We start from the raw sequence: 23,498 nt of genomic DNA on the forward strand, positions 1-23,498 counted from the left end.
TTGAATGGCCTGGGTTTAAAAGGATCATCTAGTTTCAACCCCGCTGCTGAGTGCAGGGTTGCCAACCACTAGACTAGGCTGCCCAGAGCTACATCCAGCCTGGCCCTGAATACCTCCAAGCACCTCCCACATGGGTCCAGAACATTTTATTGACACTGTGGTTTTTCATTCAGAGTCACTAGTATAAGAAGTGGTGTATCTAAGAAACTAAACTGAGCTAATATTTTGTCCCATTAGATATGAGAAAGAGGCATACTTGAGTACAGAATAGCTGCAGTTCAGACTTTTTATCCCAGAAAGAGTGAAACTGGGAGTGTCTTAAAATATTGCTAAATATGTAGCTACTTGTATGCACTTTTGGCTAAATTTAGCCTTGAATTACAGTGTGTGAAATCCATGGAAGTTTACTGAGTTTGTGAAGTGCAACAAATAACAGCTGAATTTAGTTCATTCTTTCTTATACCTCAATGATCCTGTTTCATCCTATAGTAAATGTTAGCCTTAGTTTACATATGGCACAAATTTCAGTGCCAAAGCTGCTGTTGGGTGCATGAATCTGAAATCAATAATGCTGGGTTTCTTTGGCCTACGGTGGTTGGTGGTTGCAGCCAGATTATCACCTCATGAGATGTAGATGACATTCATAATATTAAATGGAATATGTTGAAGCAATAGCCTGCCATACATCATAAGTTTCAGCAATATCCTTACGATGCAGTGTCTTCCAACGAGTCTCATCTATGAAAATGGAGACAGTTGCATTTAATCATCAGGATTCATTGTACGGAAAAAATCCAAACAAATGTTATAGGGTTATACAAGAGTGGACTGTCTCTATTGTGATCTTTATTTGTACTGTAGACTTATGCTACGTTCCAGAGTGACAAGTGTTTTGGTTTGTCTTTCTTTATTGAAATAGTAGACAACAGGTGAAGCCCAAAAGCATTAAAGAGAATTATGTATAGCTCTAAAGCAAATACTTGATTCAAATAATATATTTCATCTCAGTTGTTTAAATAAACTAGCTATTGCATGCTGTATTTCAACATTAACAATAATGACTGAAAAACCCCAGCATAAGCCATAAATACTTGTATACTCCAAAGACAGGTACATAGTTGCTGTCCTCCTCATTGTGGTCTACAGATAATCTTGTGATAACAAACAAACCCAAGAAACCGCCACCACCAAAAAACGACTCTCCTTTTCCTCCACTCCAGAACAGCTGCAGCTTGATAAGATTTTTTAATAAGAATTTCTATTAGAGCAAAGCTTAAAAGTAAAATGTGCTTGTTTATCAAATACTTGTGTTATTTCAATCTCATTTATCTTGTTAACACAAAAATCGTTCATCTTAATAGTTTTGAAATACCTGCACAAATATATTTCGTGCTTTCTAGATAATGCTTTGTGGGTTTTGAAATATGGTACTGTGCAAAAACAGCATTCAATAACCTTTTTTTAGATCATTGACGGCATATGGTTTTATTTTTAAGTATTTTTGTTGTATGATACGGTTCTCGTTAAGCTACTGAGATTCCCTTTCAAGTATGCTAACAATGAAAGTTGCAGGTTTACTATGTTAATTTGGTAAGGACCAAATCTTTCATTGTTGGGACAGGGAAGGGTGTTTTTCTGCAGCATGTGTGTGCATGCATGCATTAGTATGCAAGGATATATTTAATCACTTTCCCTGGGGATCTAAAAAAAAAAAAGTTCCTCATCACAAAAATAAAGTAAATATTATCACTTCTGGATTTTGAAAGCAGAGGGAATGGATCTTGCTGACCTGAATTGTTCTGGAAAGAATTGATTATAGTATGTATTTGGAGGATATACAACTGCAAATGAGAAGTACATACTGGGAACTCTCTGTAGGCTTCATATTGAGTCTGCGCAGATAAGCCCATTTTTTTCTTTTGAGACTTTATGCAGCTATTCTGTCTCTCTTTGGCCTTGTATAATATTTTGCTCTTTTTGATGAGAACAGTTTGGCAGCTCCTCCATAATGTCTAAATCTTATGATATTGTTGCTATGAGTGAATTTATTTTCCCCAGCTGTTTACATGAGAATAGGACAGGATTGTAATTTCCCATTGGCTATTTTACCTACATTATCTTCAGGAGAGTACTGCAGAAATAATCTATTGTCTGCTTAAAGAATATTCTAGGCATCTCAAAGAACAGTTCTGTGAATGTTTACAGTGATACTTACCAAAATAACTTACATTTTTCCTCTTGCAAAGCCAAAAGAGCTCCTTTCAGCACATATACATATTCCTTAACTACAGCACAAATTCTGTCTCTAAAACAGGAACAGCAGTGGAGGAGACTTAAGCCTTCTAGTTTCCACCCTATTAAAATTTATGTAGCCTCATTTAGCAAAGTGTTCAGTGTTTTGTACAGCAGTTTGTCAAGGGTACATTTTGAGGTCTACAAGCTAATAAATTCTTGATGTAGAGTTATTAGCATATGATGTAGAGTTGTTGCTGAAGTGTACTGTTTAGGTTGTTAACTTGGGGAAGTTAATCTAAATATGCTTTATGAGTTACATACGTACCCTGTTGTTTAGCAGGCTTAATGTCTAATTAAAGACAAGATACATTATTTTGTGTGAGCAGCTTCAGTATGACAGCTTTTGAAAACATGTCAATGAAAGGTCAGCCAGCACTATTTTCAGAGGCCAACACTTTTTATAACTTAAACGTCTCAACTTAGAGCATCTTCTGCATTGTTTCCTTTCAGTATTTTTTGTAATTGAGATTAATTCATACTTTCCTGCATTTATCTGTAGTTATACTGGAAAATTTTACTGAACTCTGACTCCAAAAGCAAAAGCTGAAGTTGGAGGCTCGATTTGTATGTACTCCATAGTGAAAGCTTTTGAAAAATGTGATCACTTACAATAGACTATACTATGCCAGTCTCTTTCACCTTCAATTCGAATCTTTCAGCAAAGGCAAAAAGAGTTCTAGTGCAACTCTTTCACTGGTGACAAGAAGGTATAGGCTAAGGTTTTGTTTTGTTTCCTGCTGTGATTTTGGAACCTATAAAAAGTCCTTAACATCAACAAATAAGGAGTGCAAAAGCAATGATTTGCTAATCACTGATTAGCTGCATCTATATCTTACTTTGATCTGACTTTTCTCTTGTCAAAACTGTCCTAGATGCTAACATCTATGTCTTAAAATATGTAGCATATAAAGAGTGTGTCATGCAGTGAGCGTTACTGTTTGAGGAAGTGCAATTACTAGACTTTTTCATTTTGTAACTATGCCAATGTAGCATTGCTATGATATCATTTTGCTATTTTAGTAATCAACTATTTAAAATGATTCATAAGGTTCTGAATATTACAACAGAAGGACACAAACGGTAAACATTCTGTGAAGCTCACTCTGTTTTGGGAAGATACAGCTTCAGTGGCTTGGTAAAGAATAAATATGTCTCCAAATAATGTTTGGTTTTTTTTTTTAGAAAATAATTTTTTTTGGAATTATGTATATTGAATACCATTTGCCTATACATAACTGGGACAGAATCTGACTTATTTCTGTTGCTTAATTATATTAATCTGATCATAATTTTAATAAATAACTGCTACTTGAATGTATAAATTGTACCCAGTTATTCCTCTACAAGATGTTGAAATGAATACCCTAGCTGAATTACTGATTGCTGGTAGATTTGTTTGCAAGGTTTAAATACTGCATTCAGATCAAAACTCTGGTCACAGGCATCAAGTCTTATGATTCAGTGTTTCAGTTTGCTGTCTGTAGCAGTCAGGAAGACTCTGCCTTACATGTTGAATGACTAGCAAAGGTGCAGCTTGGGAAAACCTGACTTTATGTTGGAGTGCAGGATAAAGGAAGTGGCTTGGCAGGGTGACAGTTGTATATTACAGTTCATATTATTGTATATTCTATTGTGAAGATTTTCTTTATCGATACAAAGGTAGATACTCTAGGAAATATGAAAAACACGTGTGTATACACACAAGTAAGGTGCTTGTTCCTTGAATCAGTAGTGCACAGATGTAGCACTGATCTTGTGGGATTTTCTCTTCTTCAGGAGACTGCGGGTTGAATCTCCTGTAAGATCTTTCTCTTTATGGCAAGTTTTATAAAGCAGAAAAAGAAAAAGTTCCAATACTTCTGCTCTTCTATTACTGAAGAAAATATCCACTGATGTCAAAGAGATTTTGATTCAGTAAAGAATAAAGGCTTTAGTTTCTACCTTCTAGAAGGGATTGTCTTTTCACTGGAGTACTAAAACTGTGTTCAGACCAGAGTCTTTCTCTGCTTGTTGTATTAACTTGGATGGCCACTTGGGCTCATGCTTTGATAAACACTTTGGAAGCTGAGTTAAGCAGAGCCATGTATAGAATCCATGATGAGCGTGGGATTTAGGAAAGCTTAACTAAACTTGCGCTACTAAGCATTGTTTTGCAATTTAGAAAAAAGAGTTCACCTATGTCTCCCTACAAAATCCATTATAGAATATTTAGGCATTAAGTAGTGCATGAAGGAATCTATCTCAAAAAGCAACTGCTTGGCGCTGTTACTGCTTTCCTTTTTTGCTTGATAAATGGTGAGTTGTGCTGTTATCTAACCTAATGTCATCCTCTAATAAGTGCAGCACAATTGATCTGGATACTTTATGAAGTCTCTGGGTCTATTGACTTCGGTGTGGGATTTGTCTGCACGTTCCCCTTCTGCTCCTTTACTGCCACCAAGGCCACAAAGTGCCTACTTCTAGGTGGTGTGACAAGCTAGTACTCTGCATGGAATGCAGATTGTGAAGGCTTCTCCCCTTTATGTTAGAAAGGGACTGGTGTGATTCAGCAAGTCTAGAAAGGAGTGTATCTCCCATACAATTACATCTATCAAATGATTCATCTTTCAAATGTTAGTTTTAGGCAGCTACCCACTGGCAGAGGGCAAAACCTAAGAAACTCTCACAGCAATCAAATCCTCTTAACATCTAGATTGGGTGCTGTCCTGCTGCTACAGGACATCCATCTCTACAACTCTGTGCTGCACAGCAAGCATGTAATGTGTTTGAGGAGGACTCACGTATGGGCTTACAGGGTTACTGGCTCTCTTATAGCAGTGCTGTAGCTTACTCTGTGCAATTGCATTGTGAACAGCAAATGTTCTTCCCATCTTTTGCTAACACAGTGGTACTGTGTTAGTCAAAACCACCACATACTCAGCATTTTGCCTCCTAGCATCTCGTGCTTCATTCAAGTTAAATTCTGTTTATGCTTTAATGGGTTCTGGATGGCCCAAAGTCATAATTCTCAAAAGAAAACACACAAATTAGGCACTTATGTCAACTTTAATGTGAATGTTAAGGCAACCTAGGTTCAAAGCTTCAGACAAAGTCTGAAACAGCTGTGGTTTTCACCAGGTTAAATAATTGTAGTTTTCACTTTCTACTTCTGTTATGTACAATGCATGCCTGTGTCAGTTTTTGTGTTGTCTAGGTTTTGGTCCTTTCTTTAGAACTTGCTGTTTTATTTATCTATTAAATGTCTAGAAATCTTGCTTCTATATGAGTAATAAAATCATAATATGAGCAGTAATTTTCATTGCATTTCATTGTGGGGTTTCCTATTTTTACTGCTTCAAAATGATTAACTACTAAACCATGAAAACCCATTTTAAATTAATTTTAATAGTGAGGAATCATGTAAACAGCAAACCACACATAAATCAACTGTTTAAAAGAATACCAGTTTTATAGGCTTTCTTTTTTTGTAGTTTTCTTGTCAATCGGTTGCAAAATGCCTGAAACTTGGTATTTTGCAATTGCTATGAGAAATCAAACTTAGTATTTCAAACATGCTGAAAGATAGAGGCATAAGATAGAGGCATGAGCTTACAACTCAGAGGGAAATGCTCTTAACAAACCTTTGTAACATCTGCTCTTATATATCTTTTTTGTCATTGTGAATTTTGCCTCACATAGATTCTGTTTGATGTCAAAGTTCTTTCAAAAATCTCACTAGCCTGTAACTGTTGCCTGCCCCTAGGAAACAGACGTCCAGCATCCATAGAATACATAGTGTCTGTGTCTCACTGTCTGCAGGTCTGCATGTGGGTGTTGGAAATGTGACTTGCTGGCTTCTGTTCAGCAATGCCATGAGTCTCATAAAATCTTGGCAGCTTTTTGGTACCCAGCAAAGTTACTGATTTCCTTTTGAGCTGAGAGAACCTGCCTGTACTTCTCTTTAAATAAGTGTGCCCACGGTAATGGAAAGTTTCCTAGCAGCGCTATCCCTTGCTCCAGTCTGTAAAGTACACAGGTGGATAACTTGACAAACATTTCAGGAAAAGTAATAATGGAAAGACTACCAGCAACTTAATTGAAACTAGTATTTCCAGCTTGGCTCCTAAACTAAATAATGTCATTTTTCAGATTTGAGCTTGTATTTCGTGGGATGAGAAGAAGGGAGGAGGAGACATTTTTCAAAGAGTAATTAGTTTTCCTGGTTCACACTTAGTCAATTTAGTCTTTTGAAGCCACAGCACTATTGCTTGTTTGTGCTCGTAGTAGATTCTGTAATGACCAGGAGGTTTGGTTTTGTTGTTTAAGAGATTCAATATTTTATTTTGGAGTATATTTTTCTACATTTTTCTTCACAAATTAGTAAATACGTCAGTACTCTGCCGAAGCTAGTGAGCAGCTGATGTGGAAGAAACAGGTAAATAAAACATTGACGTTAGCTGTGTGAATGCATATTTGAGAGCTTAACTTTGCACTGGGCAGGTCTCCACTATGCTATGGTAAGCAGTATGAGGCACAGGGCGGGCCTGTCATAGGTGGCGCAGCTTCTCTTTGCCTAGGGGCTTCTGGCGGAGGCCTGTCAGCAGCCTGCTCCCCAGCTTTCATCAGTGCACAAACCTGGCATGTAGTGCTCATGGTTAGCTTTGGGCTGTTAGGCTATATTCTCACATTCCTTTTTCACATCAACTTTGTTCCTTTCTCACTTGTGGATAATGTTGGCTTTTGGTGTTGTACTCAAAATGGAGATGAGGCTTCAGTTCTTAAAGTATCCTGGGAAATCAGCAGGTACTTGGTTCCAGCACTGCAGTCACAAGGTGTGCTTGAAAGGAATTGCAGTTGCTGCAGTGCATAGCCATACTTCTGCATGCCTCTGAGTGGACAAATCCTGCTTGCTTAATTAAGAAGTGATGATATCACTCTTCAGTAACACATCTGAACCCACTCTCATCTAGAAGGCAATTGGCTTAAAGAAAAAAATTTCCTTCAGCTTTGCGGTTTTGATCCTGTGACAGTGGTGAATATCTTGTTAAATGGTCTTTTTGCTTCCTTATATAAAAAAAAAAAAATCAGTTGTTTCAGTGTCAGTTAATGTCACAGCTTTTGCTCCTAATCAGTTTGAATTAGACTGTATTTTACTGTTCTTATGCATAGCTAATAAAGAAGTAATTGCTGTAACTCCAGCTCATGTTAAAGCAAAGGGAATTGTTTGTGAATATTCAAGGGAAAAGTTTTGCTTTAAGCTGTTATCCTGTTACTTAATGAAGTTCCAGATCTGTGACTTGAATTCATGCTAGTTAAAACAGGAGTTGTGTCATGTTAGAAATACTACTCAATATCAGATGTGTGGCATGTAAAATACTACTCAATGATATAGATTTTCTCTTGTAGTTGGTAATACAGTTCATTTGTTTGGAATTTACACGTTTTTCCTTAATTTATTTCAAATGGGGAAAAAATATTTCTAGATTTCCGATAAAACATTTTTTCTAATGTTAATAATTCCATCCTAAATTATTTAGAATATTCTAAATTAAAAGGAAGGAAAACGTATTTCGCAAATGATAAACTCTTGATGTCACCATATTATATATGCAGTGGGGAAAGTAAGACAACAGCACAGTTCTGAAATGCAAAAATATCAAAAGAAAAATATTTTTTTTTAGGGTGTATAATGAAAGGTTGAATAAGATCTAAACTTCTGAATTAGTTACAACCAGCTGACTGCTTCTGTTTTCTTATAGAAACATTAAGGCTTCGTTTCTATTAATTTTCACTATGACACAGTTTTCAAAAATAGTTTCCTTAGTCCCTTTAACGTGTTGGTAATCTGTCAAAAGAAAACCCAACAGAACAACACACAAAAACATCATTAGAAGTGCAAGATGTGGTTAGTGCTTTAAATAAAAAGATGCAGGGAATATTGATGTTGAGAAGCAGAAGCAGCAAACTTCCTTAGAGCAGTAAATTGAAGGGGAGGAGTTTGAATGCTCATGGTAAATCAAGTCAATTAAAACGAGAAATTTACCCAAGAGAAGTAATGAGGTTCTTTCTTGTAAATGGGAAGCTGAAAAAAAATATACTATTTTCATCTAGCCCTAGTAACTACTTCAGACAGATACTTATCTGAGCATAATTAGTATTGTTGATGCTTTCCAGATAGATATTATTATAGGTTAATTAATAATTGAATAATATATTCAGTGCTTCTTTTATTTTGCTTTTCTGTAGACAAAACATGGATGCACACTCCTGAAGCCTTATCAAAGCATTATATTCCCTATAATGCAAAGGTAAGAATATATGAAATTATTTTCTCTTCTTACCTTTAGAGTACAGTGCATTCTATCTTGCTTTTCATGTAAAAACTGTGGAGATATGGAGTAGCCAAATAGCAAGGAAAAACTTACTAAGTAAATGTCTATTTTGCAGATTAGATTTTTCTATTTCTTAAATAATGGCCAGATGATTCTCTTTCTGTCTGAACTATTTGATGAATTTGTAGAAAGAAAACTGGTGTTTCTCTTCTGCTTGATCCTCTGTTTCCTTTTAATGGATGCCAAATGGATGGAAATTTTGACTGCAAAGGAATTTAATATCAGGCTGCATGTTTACAGTGTGTAAAAATTAAGATTAATAACGCAAGATTCTTTTGAACAATAGCAAAGACAGTGAGTAACAATCCTATCTGCTGGATACATTGAAATGTCAAATGCTCTGAGAATATGGTAGAATAATAATGTGATTTTTGCACAGTAAAATCAGAAGTCTTATTCTAATGTTCTTTTATATCAGCTACAATGAAGTTCTGTAATGGTATTTTAATTAGCCTAATGATATCTGTTCACAGGAAATGCATTTTTCCAAAATAATTTAAAAAATTGGTCTGCTAAAAGGAGATGGGAATATATGGTATCCAGTGTAACTAGGGCAAAGTGAGTTATTACTTGTCATTTTACTGGGAATATATTTCAGTGGGATTGCACTGTGTTCTGGTCTGGATAAAGTTCTCTATTATCAATTATCCCATAATTGTTAGGGGTTTTTTAATTATTTTTTTAACATAAAATTGAAAACAACCTCACAGACCAGAACTCAGTTTCCTATACTGGTATTCCCCACTGTCGTATATGCAATTTTCTTTTGCTTAACATTGCCACACAGTAAGCAAACATATGTAGTGGAAATTTGAATCTCATTCTGGTAGTTGCCAGGTGAACATGGTTTTTATTCTGCGTGCTCTCAACATGAGTTTTTGACCAAAGAGTGTATTTCCAGATGTATCACCACTTAACTGGATAGCCTTGCCAGTTAGCTTGGCTTTTATGTCACACTTTTTGAGAGCAAGGAATTCATGCCAAGGTTAGAGCACCATCTGTTTTAAGAGCAAGTCGAAACTGTGAATTCTATTAATGCATTGAAGAATGTTGGTTCTTTTGTAGTATTTTTTTAGGAGGAAAAAAAGAGATCTCCCTCACCTTCTTTGTCTCGTTGTCCTTCTTAAGAGCATGTGTTATAAATAGGAGTCATTACAAGTATGCAGAAGAAAAATTTAGAATAAAGATGATAGTGATGGAGTGATGCTAATTATAGAAAACAGTGTCAATAACTGCCTAGGCAGAGGAAAAGGTATGGGAAATTCCCTTTCAACTGAAGTCCACTGTAATCAGGTTAAAAAGGGCCCCAGTGTCTTCTGGGTTCAATGTTGGTTCTCTGTTGGTTCAGACTTCATGGGGACTCCTGTGCTGTTGCCTAGGAGCTCTGTCAGAATGCTCACAAGGAGCTCTAATATACTACACTGTATTCTTTTTTTTTAAAGGTGACTTTTAATTTGCTTTAAATGATGTTTTCACCTCAATTCTCAAGCAGCGTTTTTTTTTGTCAAGTTTTGCAACATCTTTTTGTTTAAGAGAATATGATGTTTATATTAATATGTCATTTGAGTTCTGTAACATCATGATTTTTAGCTAATAAATCCAACTGATTGCATACCTTGTAACTAGATCATGAAATAATGATTAAAAACTCAGGAAGCATCTATGAAGCAAAATTAAAGACTGGTAGTTGTAGGTTTTTGTTCGTTTTGTGTTGTTTTTTCAAATGCTCATCGTTATTTTTCCCCTTCCATTTTTTGTAACGATGTATCAATACAGCATTTTTTTCACTGAGAAGAAATGACACTGCTTTTCCATCTGACTTCTTTCAAAAGGTAATTATGTAAGTGAAGAATAATGAAGATGACATGTTCAGAAAATCAAATTTATTTGATGGAAAGCAATAGCAGAGGTGTTCTTTTTTCCGTGGGCAAGTGGGCTTTGTTCTGCAGTATCATTTCTTGAATGCAAATTACTTCGGAGGAAAAAATCATGTTTTCTGTTCTTTATTAGGTACAAAAAGCTGATGCTAATCTCCTGAGATTATCGGAAAAAAATTATTTAAAAAGAAAATCTATAAAAGATGGGGTTTTGTTTCTTTACTAGATTCCTTAGACATTCTCCTAAGAATTCGGGAGATCTTAATGCAGTCCATGTGTTAACTGGTGAGTTAAGAAGAACAATTCTAATTATGGCAAGTGAACATTAAAAGCCACCTGCAATAGTACAGAATTGGCCTCTTTTGTAAAAACTGGAGAGGACTCCTTAGTTTAGTAATGTTTGGTATCTCTAAGGACATGTATCCTCAGGATGATATATGACAATAATCCTCTTCAAGCAGGGTTGTTTCTTCTGCAAATAAAATCTAGGACCCACAAGTTCCATAAGAAACACCCTTAAACAGAAAAGAGTTCTGAATCTTGCTATCTTTTCAAGCATACCCACCTTCCCATGGCGTTTGTTATACAGAAGTGTCCTGCTTTCTAGGGTGGTTTGTATGTGGCGTTAATTGATAAGGGATTTTGAGTGTTTAGATTTGATGAGGGGAGTTTAAGCGGATTATATTTCAGCATGGAGGTGTAATGTGGGCCTGCTGAAGTGAGAATTTTGCTATCCGTTGCTTTGTGAACTCCTATTTTTCTTTAATATAACACTCTGACTGAAAGCATTTTGGTTACACAACTTTTTTTTATTTTTCAAAAAGTTCATTTATAATCTTGGTAGTAATGGCCCCATTGTAAAATATGGAGATATAGGACTCAGGTGCAACAGCACGGGAGTTTTCACCTAATAAAAGCTATTTATGTTACCGAGATGTGTAAGTTTAGTCAAACTAAAATTTCTCATTTAATTTTTTTGTAATGCTCCTAAGAAAGAACAGATGTTTGTATTGTTTTCTGTACGGTGGAGTTTAAGAAAAAAAAAAACAACTCTCTTTTGCCTTTGGGTTAATTCTCTTGATTTTTGGCCAATTTTTTTCTCAAAAACAAAAGTGTTATCAAAGTGAGGCTTCATAATAGAACCTGACTGCAACCTTAAAAAATGGACTGACTTGTCATCAAGTAACTGATACCGCCCTGAGGGACGTGTTTCTGCTAAGCCACTGCTCTACACAGCAAGAATTTTACTATATCTCTTTGTAGTAAATTACATATATTCTTCCAAGATTCCCCTTATGGTCACTTCGCTTTTTTGGTTTGTATCAAATTTCTATGTGTACATCTTTCCATTTTGCAGATTACAGGTTCTGCTTTGTAAGTCTAGTGTTTATGTTGGCTCCTAGCAGCCTACAGAACCAATAGCTTTGACCTTACACAAAACCTGAAAAGCTGCTATTTTGTGTTACAACACAGCACACTAAACCCTTTGGAGTTCATTTTACCAAGAGATGAGATGGCTTCCTAGTACCTAGGCAGCTGTTCTCTTAGTGCTTACTTGAGGCTTATTTTATTTTAAAACTTCATATATTGTTATGGATATGACATTGGTATGGCTAATCTTGTATTCTAGTAGCATCTTGAAAATTAGCATATCTATGTAGCCTCCTGGAAAGGAGGTTAGCCCCATCACTAACTAACCAAACCAGTGTGGGTTTGAGATCTTATGGCCACTGCAGACCTCTCTCCAAACACATAGACATAGTTTACCCATATGTATGTAAGAGATGTACCTTTGTTCTGCTGTGTGCCTGTTGGGTGGAGCAATCCCCTGTGCATGGGCACCATAATAAAGAATGCCTGCTTCTTAATGTTACATTGGTGTCAAGGAGTGTTATTTGGGCTGAGTTTGTCTGGTGACAGATATCCATATGATTCTTGGTGAAGTTGAAATCTGAGACTTTGAAGAGCAAAACTTAATTCCAAAAAAGGCTGGTAACCTTACGTAATATTCTTGTAGGGTTTTTTTATGGCAGTTAATAGTGAATTGCTGTGCAGTTTCACGAATGATCTTCCAATTGTTGAATATGTATCTTGGATCTATATTGCAACTGTAACATAAACAGCTCATTGGTTATATCGCTCTATTTGGCAGTACCTAGCACTATTGTTCTTTATTGTAGAATGGTAAACAGAATGTAATACCTAATTACTAATTTCCTCAAGCTTTATCATTCAGAAATAGCAGATAATACTTTTCTGGAATAAGAATTTTAGATAAAAAATACACTGTTCTTAAAATATGCTGCTGTAGTTCAGTACAGTACCAGGCAGGGCTCTTGGTGTTGTGCCTTTAAATATCTGTATCATTCGTGTACTCTGTCATCAAAAGCATATTGTCATGACATAAACTGCGCTCCTGCTACCATGCAATGTAGCTATACTAGAAAATTCTCCTTTTTCCCTCAGCAAGCATATTGCGGAATGATCATGTGCCAGTAACAATAATTATGAAAGAATATCAAAGTGAAAATTGTATATAGATTTTTTCCAAGTAAACAGAGATACAAGGTATGCTATTAAAAGTCTACTTAAATTTATATGGTGAAATTACATATAGCAAATAGAACAGGAAAGTGTTGCAAATTAGAAACTAATGAAATATAAGAGGGCATTATAGGAAATAATTCCTTTCCTGCATTGAAGTTATTATAATTAATAAGTGAATTTAAGTCAACTTTCCCTAGTCTCAAAATGCCTTGGATGTAATCATAATAAATGTGTTTAACCACAAGAATAATGGGTGTTATGAAAATATTCAAATGAAGTATGAAAACAGGAAATTATAATTTTACAAGTGAATGCAAATCTAAATTACTTAGTTATTTCTGATACACTCTAGTCATTGAACTTAGGGCTTATTGTTCCAGGGATGGAGTAAACATGTAAATAAAACATCTAAAGACTGAAAGGGATACCCTCAGAAGACTTCTCTGCCTTGGGAAAAGGAATCTGTTCCATTTTGCTTAGAAGTTTACATACTTAGGAGAATGGTAGGAGAGTAATGTTGTATCCACAAATACGCTACAGAAAAGTCTGTGAGGCAGGAGGATTGTATGTAAACTTCCAGCAGCAACAAACATCTCCTGTAGGTATCTTCATGATGAGAGCTGCCTGTATTTGCCGAGCATTGAGTAGTTCCAGTTGCTGGTTTTAGTCTATGTGAAAACGGAACATTTTAGCTTCCATAAAACCTTCACAGTCGTTGAGATCCTCAGAAGGCTCTGTAGGATAGAGGGCTTTTGGAATTCTGTGGTATGCCTTGCCTGAGGTTATACTGCCAGTTTGTAAAGGAGCGAGAATTAGGTCTGCATCTCCTGAGCCTTAGTCTAGTCTTTGTGCAGAACAGTGTGCAGAAACAGACCTTACCTCAATAGAGTATCTCTATACCATAATGGAAGTTGAATGGTATTTGCAGACAATTGTCGACTTCTCTCTGCATATGAATGCACAGAGGTTCAAAGCTGCATGAATGCATGCTGTGAATGCTTGAGTAGCTCTCAATGCCCAGCACATGTAAGCATGTCAAGGCCATTTGCGGGAATTAGCTGGCATGTGCCGTATGGTGTCTGTGTATCTGCACATAGGGATTTGTCTTTTGCATCCACTTCTGTTTGTCTGACAGCTTTGAAAAACTTGGCCTTTACAATTAGGGTGCCAGTATCTTGTATAACTAAGTACTGGCTGAGGAATTTAGGAAAAAAAATTAGAAGAGCTGTTCTGCGCTTTTGACATGTCTATGGCCTCTTTCCAAGTGCCTGTCCCTCTTAGTTACATGTGAAATACCAGCTACACAGCCTCAGGCTCTGCAGATCATTCTTCTCCAGAAGATGTCTTGCTTCTAGGGATGAATGAAGTTTATAAGTCTATGAGCAGTTTCATTTTTTCTTTCTTAAAGTCCATTTCTGTGTGCAGCTTTTAGAGAGAGTTTTAGGTTTTATTGAAACCCCCAATGTTATGCATAAATGATGGAAGTATATCAGTTAAGGCATATAGATGAGAGAGAATATTATTAGTTATTAAATTAAAATTTGCTAAGCTGGTAAACACTGTTGGACTGGAAGTGAGAGGATTTGAAGTGTTTTGATACTGCAGTAAAATTATAGTGCTAATGCTATGGTGGAACAAATGAATAAGAAAATTAATACATATTTGTACTGAAGGTAGGGACAGGATTCATAAAAGTGCTTTACCTAATTCCTAACTCGTGATTTACAAATACTACAGCTAATTTTAAGCCGAAGTGAACTAAAGCAGTGTACGAGCTTGATACCCTTTTTGGTTGTGTCCTTTCAGCTCTGTTGGGTTAATGGCTAGATAGCACAGTAACAGGGCTGTTACACCAGAACATTGCACATTTGCTGCACCTATCCTGCAGCCAGACCTGGTCGGAGAGTTCCATCTGACTTTTCAGGGCTAAGAAAAAACAGGGTTTTGGCGATTACAGAAATTTTATAGAACTATTTAAAATAACATATAATTTATTTTCCTGTCTAAGATAAAACTATCAGTAGAGCATGTAATTTAGTCTCATATGTTTGGTAGTAAAAAAAAAATTCTCAGTTATTTTAATTGCAGGAGTGAGATAAAAAATATTGGTGTTTCTGAATACTAAGATTCCAGAGCTCTCATCCTTTCTCAGGTTCTGCTTACAATCTTTTGATCTCTTCCTTTTCACTTCAAGACCCAGTTCACTTAAAATGTCTAAGTACTGTATGACGTACTTCACTTATAAGTATGAAACAGATTTCCAATGCAAATCAGACATGGAAGCTATAATTTTGTGGCAAGAAGATAAAAAGTAGATCACGCTAATTAATAGTAGCATATCCAACATAGGGGCTGAGAGGTGTTTTAAGACACTTTCTCACTTATGTATTGGATAGCGTATTCAAAGTTTTCTATAGTGAAGCAATTGAAATTGAAACTGGCCAGTAACCTACCACAGTTTTGGAGTTCTTTTCTGGACAACTGGGAGCAGATTTGCTTTTTTATACGCCTTATATTGCCTTATGCCCATTCTGTTTAGCACTCTAGCTGCTTAGTGTTACAGTCTTGTCTTCTCTTTCTGACATTACAAACAGTATAAGTTTTGATGCTCTTGTCAGAAAAACTATGTTTTTGGGGAAAAAAATAGCCACAGCTTTAGATACATTCTTTTAAGAGGTCCAAGGATCACTTATTTTGTACTGTAGATATATATTAAAAACTAATCTGGATCTAAAAATGCAAGAGATGTAGTTCATTTTTGGATGCTGAAGCATAATTTTAGTAAGATTGAATGCCTCTTTCCTTTAATGTTACCAGGTTGTCTTTTAGCTACAGTAACATTTGTGTTAGGATTTGTTTTGGCATTGAAATGTACAAATTGGGCTGGAAGGGACTGCTGGAGATCCATCACATGATGGAAAAAAAAACCACAAAAGGCCTAACTTCCAAATCTGTGGGGCACTACAGAGCTTTATACAGCTGAGCTTTAAACTCCTGCAAGGGCAGAGATGTAAAACCTCTGGGCAACCTGTACCAGTACTTAATCATTGTCACTGTCAAACTTGTCTTATTCATGTCCAGTTGTAATTTCTTTTGCTGCAGCTTGTGGCTCTTACTCTTCCACAAGTGTGCGCACACACACACCAGCCCTGTCAAGTTTTGGTTGAACAAGTGCTACCCTTTAAGCTTCTCACTGTATTCTCTTATCCATTTTCCTAACTGTCTTGTTAGGCCTACATGCAATATATGTTTTGTTTTCTTAAATAATGAGTTATTGTTGCTTTATTTCATCTTGAGGCGCAGAGCTGCTGAAGCGTGGAACTCCTAGAATTTGTATGGTTGCGAAGGACTGTTAATATATGGGAAACTTCTTTCTGGCTTGAGGCTTTTCATAGCCTTAAACTGGTTTGATCTCCTAGATATGTTGGCTATTTTGGGAAAGCTGGAAAACTTGCAGCAGGAGATGACATAGAATTGATCTACTTAGTGTGGTCTACAGCTAGGAAGACTTGTGCAGTTGGTGTGACTAACAGTACAGTGGTCGTCAGTGCTATAGTATCTGAGGCCCACCAGTTCTAGGTACATCAGATCATAGAATCCTAGAGTGGCTTAGGCTGGAGGAGACCTTAAAGATCATCTAGATCCAACCCCTCTGCCATGGACAGGGTTGCCAACCGCTAGATCAGGCTGCCCAGGACCCCATCCAACCTGGCCTTGAATGCCTCCAGAGATGTGGCAACTTCTCTGGACAATCTGTTGCACCTCCTCACCACCCTCTGAGTAAAAAAAAAAATTCTTCCTGAGATATAATCTAAATCTCCACTCTTGGTTTAAAGCCATTCCTCCTTATCACTATCAGCCATGTAAAAAGTCTGCCTCCCAGCGGCTTGTAAGCTCCCTGCAAGTACTGGAAGGCCGTGATGAGATCTCCTCAGAGCATTCTCTTCTCCAAGCTAAACAAGCCCAACTGCCTCAACCTCTCTTCATAGAAGAGGTGCTTCAGTCCTCTGATCATCTTTGTGACCATCCTCTGGACCCACACCAACAGCTCTTCAACTTTCCTGTACTGGGGGCCTCAGTACAGGACACGGTACTATAGATGAGGCCTCACAAGGGCGGAGTAGAGGAGGGACAATCGCCTCCCTATCCCTGCTGATCACCCCTCTTCTGATGCAGCGCAGGATACTGTTGGTCTTCTAGTTTGGAACAGCACACTGCTGGCTCATGACCAGTTTTTCATCCACCAGGACCTCCAAGTCCTTCTCTACAGGGCTACTCTTAATGAGTTCTTCTCCCAGTTTGTACTCATACCTGGGATTGCCTTGACCCAAGTGCAAAACCAACATTCTTGAGACTGTTTTTGTTGCATAAATAATAATTGCAATAATGATTCTATCTATTAATTTTGGTGTAGAAGAATTTGGAATGTAGGACAGCTCTTTGTTGTGATGTTAATCCAACAAATTCTGAGAGTATAAGAATATATTTGTACACATGATTTACAGAGAAGGTAAGTATAAGTTCTTTTATGGTAGTAATAGCAACCCTCTTTCAATAGCAGTTCTTCATAATATGGTATCTACTATTGATGCTATATGGCATCTAAAGCCTATTTCTAAAGATAGCATATTAAACAAAAGTTTTAAAATAAGTTTTAAACATGAATGCTTCACTTCCCATTAGCTGTCTCAAAGCTGAACAATTAGACTGTTGAGACAAAGGCTCAAATTCCATAAAAGCTTTGTAACAACTCTTCAAATTATTGTTGTCTTATTTATTCTTTTTCTAAAGAATAAGTGTTAATTATAGATCTTGACTATAGAAAGATACTTGGAATCCTCAGTTCCTTGAGTTTGTCGGCACAGAAAAGAGCAGACATCACAGGGATAACAGGCACTGAGTGACACAAAGACAACTGAGCAACACTCAGGTTTGTCCAAAGAAAACTAACAAAAGATACAGCAATATGCAAGGAAAAAGGACAGAATTGCCAAAGACCTTACAGTCAGCAAAGTATGCATAACTCTCTGCTTCCTTTTTTGTTCTTTCTCTGTTACTGATATTTATTCCCTTGCCTCTCCTTAAGTCTGCTTGAAACTACCAATTAGCCTTATTAGCATGCCCTCCAGGGATTCTTTTGGCACAGTTATATCCCCATGTGAGCTGTAAGCTCTGAGATTGAGAGGTTTGCTTAAGTAGACTTTCTAGCCTCTGGACTGTCAAGTGAGTTGCAGTCTGACACTTGAACTAATAGGTTGTAGAGTTCAGACATCTGGATTATTGTACCTGTGGGCTAGGTGGCCTATAACTGTTTATGGATTGTTCTTGCTTTAAATTAGAATCAGGCCTGCAGGTGAATTAACTCCTTCTCTTTTCATCTCCTATTTTTACTTTCACCATAGCTGTGTATTTCTGTTTTCTCAGCGTTTGCTGTATTTGTGGAGATGTTCCTTCTTAAATCTACTCCTCACAAAAAACATCAGGAAACTCTCCCAAAATAAACTGGAAAATATAAATAGAACTGGATAATGGAAAACACAAAATTGGCACAACTTTCTGAACAGGGATATCTGTAAAGGCATAGTCAGTAAAATCATGTCTTTAAAACAAAAATAAGACTATAGAAATTTGTCCAACAGCCAGCAAAGATGCATGTAAAATTTATTTACCATTCTGAAAACAAAAGAACTTAACACACGCTGGTCTTCTGTATGAGGATTCATCATCAAGATACAGCTAGCAACTTGTCCAATGGTAGTCTGTGACTTTATTAGATTAATAATGTAAATAGTCAGTTGTGGATCCTGAACTGTAATGAGTGTTTGTCTCAGAAATGCCTCCTTGGATTCAGGAAGAGTAAAGCCCATCTTGCCCTATATTAAAAAGCATGTTGAAATTGGAACCCGAGAACTTTAGCCGCCACATGCCTGAGGAACTAGTCACTGCCAAGAATCACATTTGCGTGAACTAATTTGTAAAGGTTTGTTCAAATGTTTTACATTTTTTACTAGAAATTATTGGCTGCTAAGAGGGAGTAGGTGTTGGGCTACACTGGTGTAAACTTTTTTTCTGCTTATAGTTTTTGATAGATAACTTTTGGTTTTTTTTCTGAATCTTCAAGGGAAACAAAATCCAGTCAGTTCCTGTAGTTTTACAAGTTGTTTTTCTTTTTTTTTGTAATCTCTCAAAGAAGAGGAAAAATGGGGAAATGAGGGCAAACATCAAATCTCAATGATACATGTGGAGCCAAGAATTTTATTGGAATAAACTCATAATCATGAGCTAAAAATGTCCCTACGGCATATTTCTTATTGTTGCTGTGTCACTTCTGTATTTTTGAAATGGAATATCGGAGAGAGAGAGAGAGAGAGAGAGAGAGAGAGAGAGAGAGAGAAAAGTTACTTGCAAATCACACTAATTAGAGCATTTGGCTAAGATTAGGTGGCAGGGAAGTCATGTCTCCTGCAGAATACAGGATTACTGCTGAAAATCCATTGAAGTCAAAATATGTGGGCTAAATCAAAATTTAGAGGCCATATCCAGTGTGCTGTATATGAGGATTTGAGGAACTGCAAACCATACTCAAAATGGAAAAACATTTGCCAAAACTGCATGTGCATACTTAGTGTTCCAATCAGTTTAAAAAAAAATTAAAACCAAGTAGAGTTATGGGAACTTTGATTTTGTGTTTGGTTTTGTTGTTTATTAACCGACGTCTGAGTGACATAGGATGAGCAGTCTTGCTTGGATTCATGGTCAATGAATCTTCCTTGCTCCTTCCCTGATGTATTTCAGGGGCTTGCAGTCTTCCCCTCCACCCCTATGGGTAACCAGGAGAGGGAGGTGGAAAAGCTTGAGCCTCAATTGCGTGCTTTCTCCTCTCAAAATTGAGAGTACTCTGTTCATTTTGTAGTAGTTACAGCTTTTTACTTGTATTGGTTTTTGCTATTAGAATGATGTGCTCAGGGAGGAATATGGTGCAATGTTTTGTCTTGATTTTTCTCAGTAGTGCTCAGAGGTACTAACAGAAATTGTACTGAGCATTTCCAAGATGTTATTGTCATTTATTACTGTTTTCTTGGATCATAAATTCTTTGAAGCTAAGAGCTATCTCTGCGTTGTTTGTGCAGCCTCTAGAATAATGAGGTGGAGCCTCTTGGTGCTACCCTGATGCAGTCAGATCAAAGTTCAGAATAAAGAAGCATCAGAGCACCTTGGATTAGTTTTAATGAGCTTACTTCTCAGAGTAATTAGGTAATAATGCAGACATGAAATGGGCAGGGGGTGGGGAGAGAAGGAGGGAACTGAGGTAATACTGGAGGTGCTCTGTAAATTTGCCTCAAATCACTATTCTCAAATCAGATCTCAAATTCTGAATTCTACATCAGTTCCTTGAGCTCAAGACTGAATGTATTCTCAGTGTACTCTTTTTAAAATAGCCACATAAACATTTTTAATGACTCTAAACCCTTATACAAAGTATTTTCAGATGCACCATTTTCTTTTCTTAGATTTAGCTGAGAATGCAAGTATCGCTGTAATGATCCTGACTAGATTAATTTTATAACTTTGTCACCAGAAGACAGGTCTTTTATTGAAAAACATAATATTTTTATGAAAAAAATGACAGCCAACATTACAGTGTTGGATTAATTGCCATTGTACAATAATTTATAAGGTACTTTCCAGCTCAGTTATGTTTTCTTTGAATAGTTCATTTCAGATGTTCATCTCATCTACTGATTAATCTTCAAGTTAGCAGACATCAAGGTCAAGAAGACAGTGGATTAATTTCATACCTCATGTTGACAGGTTAAATCAGTCACCGTTAAGCATTTCTGCAGTTGCTAAAATCTTTCTAATTAAAAGTCTTATTCCCTATAATCTATATTGCTGAGAAGAAAAGTATTTTCTGTATTTAGACAAAGATCTGCAAATTTGTTTCAAATTCCTGTGGAATGGTAGATTTAAAAGGGAATGCTGTATTTTGAAATAAATAGCTCTCATCGTAGCTAGTTGTTTTTTTTTTAACTGTTAATTACTGATACTCTCGAAGCTACTGAAGGTCAAGTGTCAAGTAATAGTGATCACAGTACATAGGTTTTCTAACTAGCTTTAATGTGAGATCATGTGAAGATTCTTTTCTAAGAAACAGGTATGTAGAACAACAATCAGTTCTGAGAAGAAGGCATTCAGGGTACACGTGGGGAAAAAATGAAAATTGCAGTACAGTTTAACTAATAAAAGGAAATTAGTGCTATCTTCACTATTGCTTTTCCTTTCCAATAAGATACCCGCTTTATTTCAAGATTTGTCTTCTTAAAGCTTCAGATTTAATGCAGCTTGGGGGTCAAAATTATTACTCTGCTTTGTCGCCTTTGTTTTTCCTCTGCTGAAGGAGTTTCTCCCTCTTTTAACTCCCACAGATGTGCAGCTCATCTGATTTTAACATGGCTACCTCAGTGAAATATTCTCTGAAACTGGAGGGCGTTCCGACTGTAGTAACTCAGGAAGACGCTACAGATGTCATTTGAATAAGGTTAACTTTTAACATACTAGATGTGGCTTAGGAAGTGGATGTTAGGAAGAGAGGAAAAAGACATTTTTTGTTGGAAAACGTTTTTTTTTTTCTTGCCCCCCTCCGCCCCCCCTTCTCAAAATACTGCACGAGTACTGCACTTAAATTTATGTGCATTTATTTAAGCATATCTGTGTAGATTATTCATGTGAGTATGAATTATACCTTACTACTGACTTAGCTTTTTACCCACTGAAGTTGTTTTTCTAAGAAAGTGTTAGGCTCTTTCTTCTTTCAAATATGGTGGTTCTCAGTATCCACTATCAGAACTACTGTGTAGGGTGGGGGGGAAACAAACCAAAGCAACAACAAAAAAAACTCTACCCAAAACTATTTCTCACTTCATGTTTCTGTCCTTCAATATACCTTGTTACATGTGCCTCTCCTGTCATGTCCATTATCTCCTGCATGGGATTTATGTATACATAACTATTTGTTACGCAAATTCGAATCATAATACTAAAACGTCAAGAGCAGATAATCTACAGTAACAAAAGTTAAACAAATTGTTCAGATTATGTTCAAAATTTTTGTTGCATTAAATAATTCTATTATGCTTCCAGTATACTAAAATTAAAGTACAGCTCCACATGTTCATTATTCTTTCTCCAGAGTAGCTACTTTCTAATGTACTGTTTGTTCTCCGTTTGACAACGAAGTGTTTCAGTGAATCAAGAATTAAAATAAGAGTCATTCATTGTCATCAGTGTTACAGTAAGGCTCACAGCATCACAAATCCTAAATTAGAAAAGTTGTGGTGTCCTTAAAATTGGCATCTTCATATTTCAGATAAAGCTGGAAAAGGACTTCAATGAACTGAGATTACTGGACAATGGTTTCTTGTTCCTATTACTAAGACTGTGTTTGAATGAGAGTTATGTTCCTAACTGTAACTTTTTTGTTTTATCCCGCAAGGAACTCCTGTTTCTGTGTTTATATTTTCACTGCATGTTGCCATGGCGAGAGCATGATACTGCAACTTCAGCATTAGCATTTCAGTGAAGGACAAATGAGGTAGAAATGAGTTTAGAGAAAAATAAACTTTGTTCACAACATTGAAAATGTGTATGGAATTATTTCTGCTTTGTGTAAGATGATAATATTTTTCAGTACTAGAGAGTAGCTTCAATACTTATGTTTGTCTTTATTAATATTTTATACATACATACATAAAAATCAGTTGCATTTTCTTCCGCATCTTTTGGAGTTGATTTATGTTGAACAACAGCTCTAACAATTTTGTCTCTCAGTTCCAGACAGAAGAAATCATTGCCAGCTGAGCACTCAGAATTGCACAAGCTCACCTTGAAAAGGCACATGAAAACTCCTACTTGTTATCATACATGTTGTTTTGAAGGGAAAGAATGTGGAGCCTGTGTTTCTCCAAATGCATGCCTAACACTGAAATCATCTGAGAAATATCTCTTTGAAGGAACAACTGCTTTGTGAATGTTGTTGTTACCTGTTTACTCATACAGCTCATAGGTGCACCCCTAGTTCAGCAGCCTTACACTTTTAATGAAGTAGTGAGTAAAAGTATTCCATGCTTTAGCAAGCTTTGTGTTATTTATAAAGCAGATAGTTGTTACCAGTCTACGAACTAGGATTTATTTAGTTACCAAATACCTCAAAATGTGTCTTGTTTGTTGATCAGTATTTTTTGTCAGATCAGGTCAACTTTCATTATTCCTTGGGAGGTTTTATTAGCCTTAACACTTGCAACAGTAACAAAGTCAGCAGGACAGATGGAGCATGAGTATAAGAGGTTCAAGCTTTAACTTGCTGTATTTTGTGGGGGAAAAAAAGCTAGATTGCTTGCAGAATGCCAAG

The 23,498-nt window shown here is 36.4% G+C and overlaps 1 protein-coding gene across 6 annotated transcripts in view; it reads left to right on the top strand.

The window, feature by feature from the left end:
* Positions 1 to 23,498, top strand: part of GULP1 (GULP, engulfment adaptor PTB domain containing 1) — a 164,043-nt gene that overhangs the window by 79,641 nt on the left and 60,904 nt on the right. For all 6 annotated transcript variants that reach the window (XM_021400229.1, XM_021400231.1, XM_021400234.1 and 3 more), the window contains exon 3: positions 8,521 to 8,582. In XM_021400229.1, the coding sequence (XP_021255904.1) occupies positions 8,521 to 8,582 (62 nt within the window). The remainder of the gene's footprint in view (positions 1 to 8,520; positions 8,583 to 23,498) is intronic.

The sequence above is a fragment of the Numida meleagris genome, chromosome 5, assembly GCF_002078875.1.
Source record: "Numida meleagris isolate 19003 breed g44 Domestic line chromosome 5, NumMel1.0, whole genome shotgun sequence".
In the NCBI taxonomy this organism is placed as follows: Eukaryota; Metazoa; Chordata; class Aves; order Galliformes; family Numididae; genus Numida; species Numida meleagris.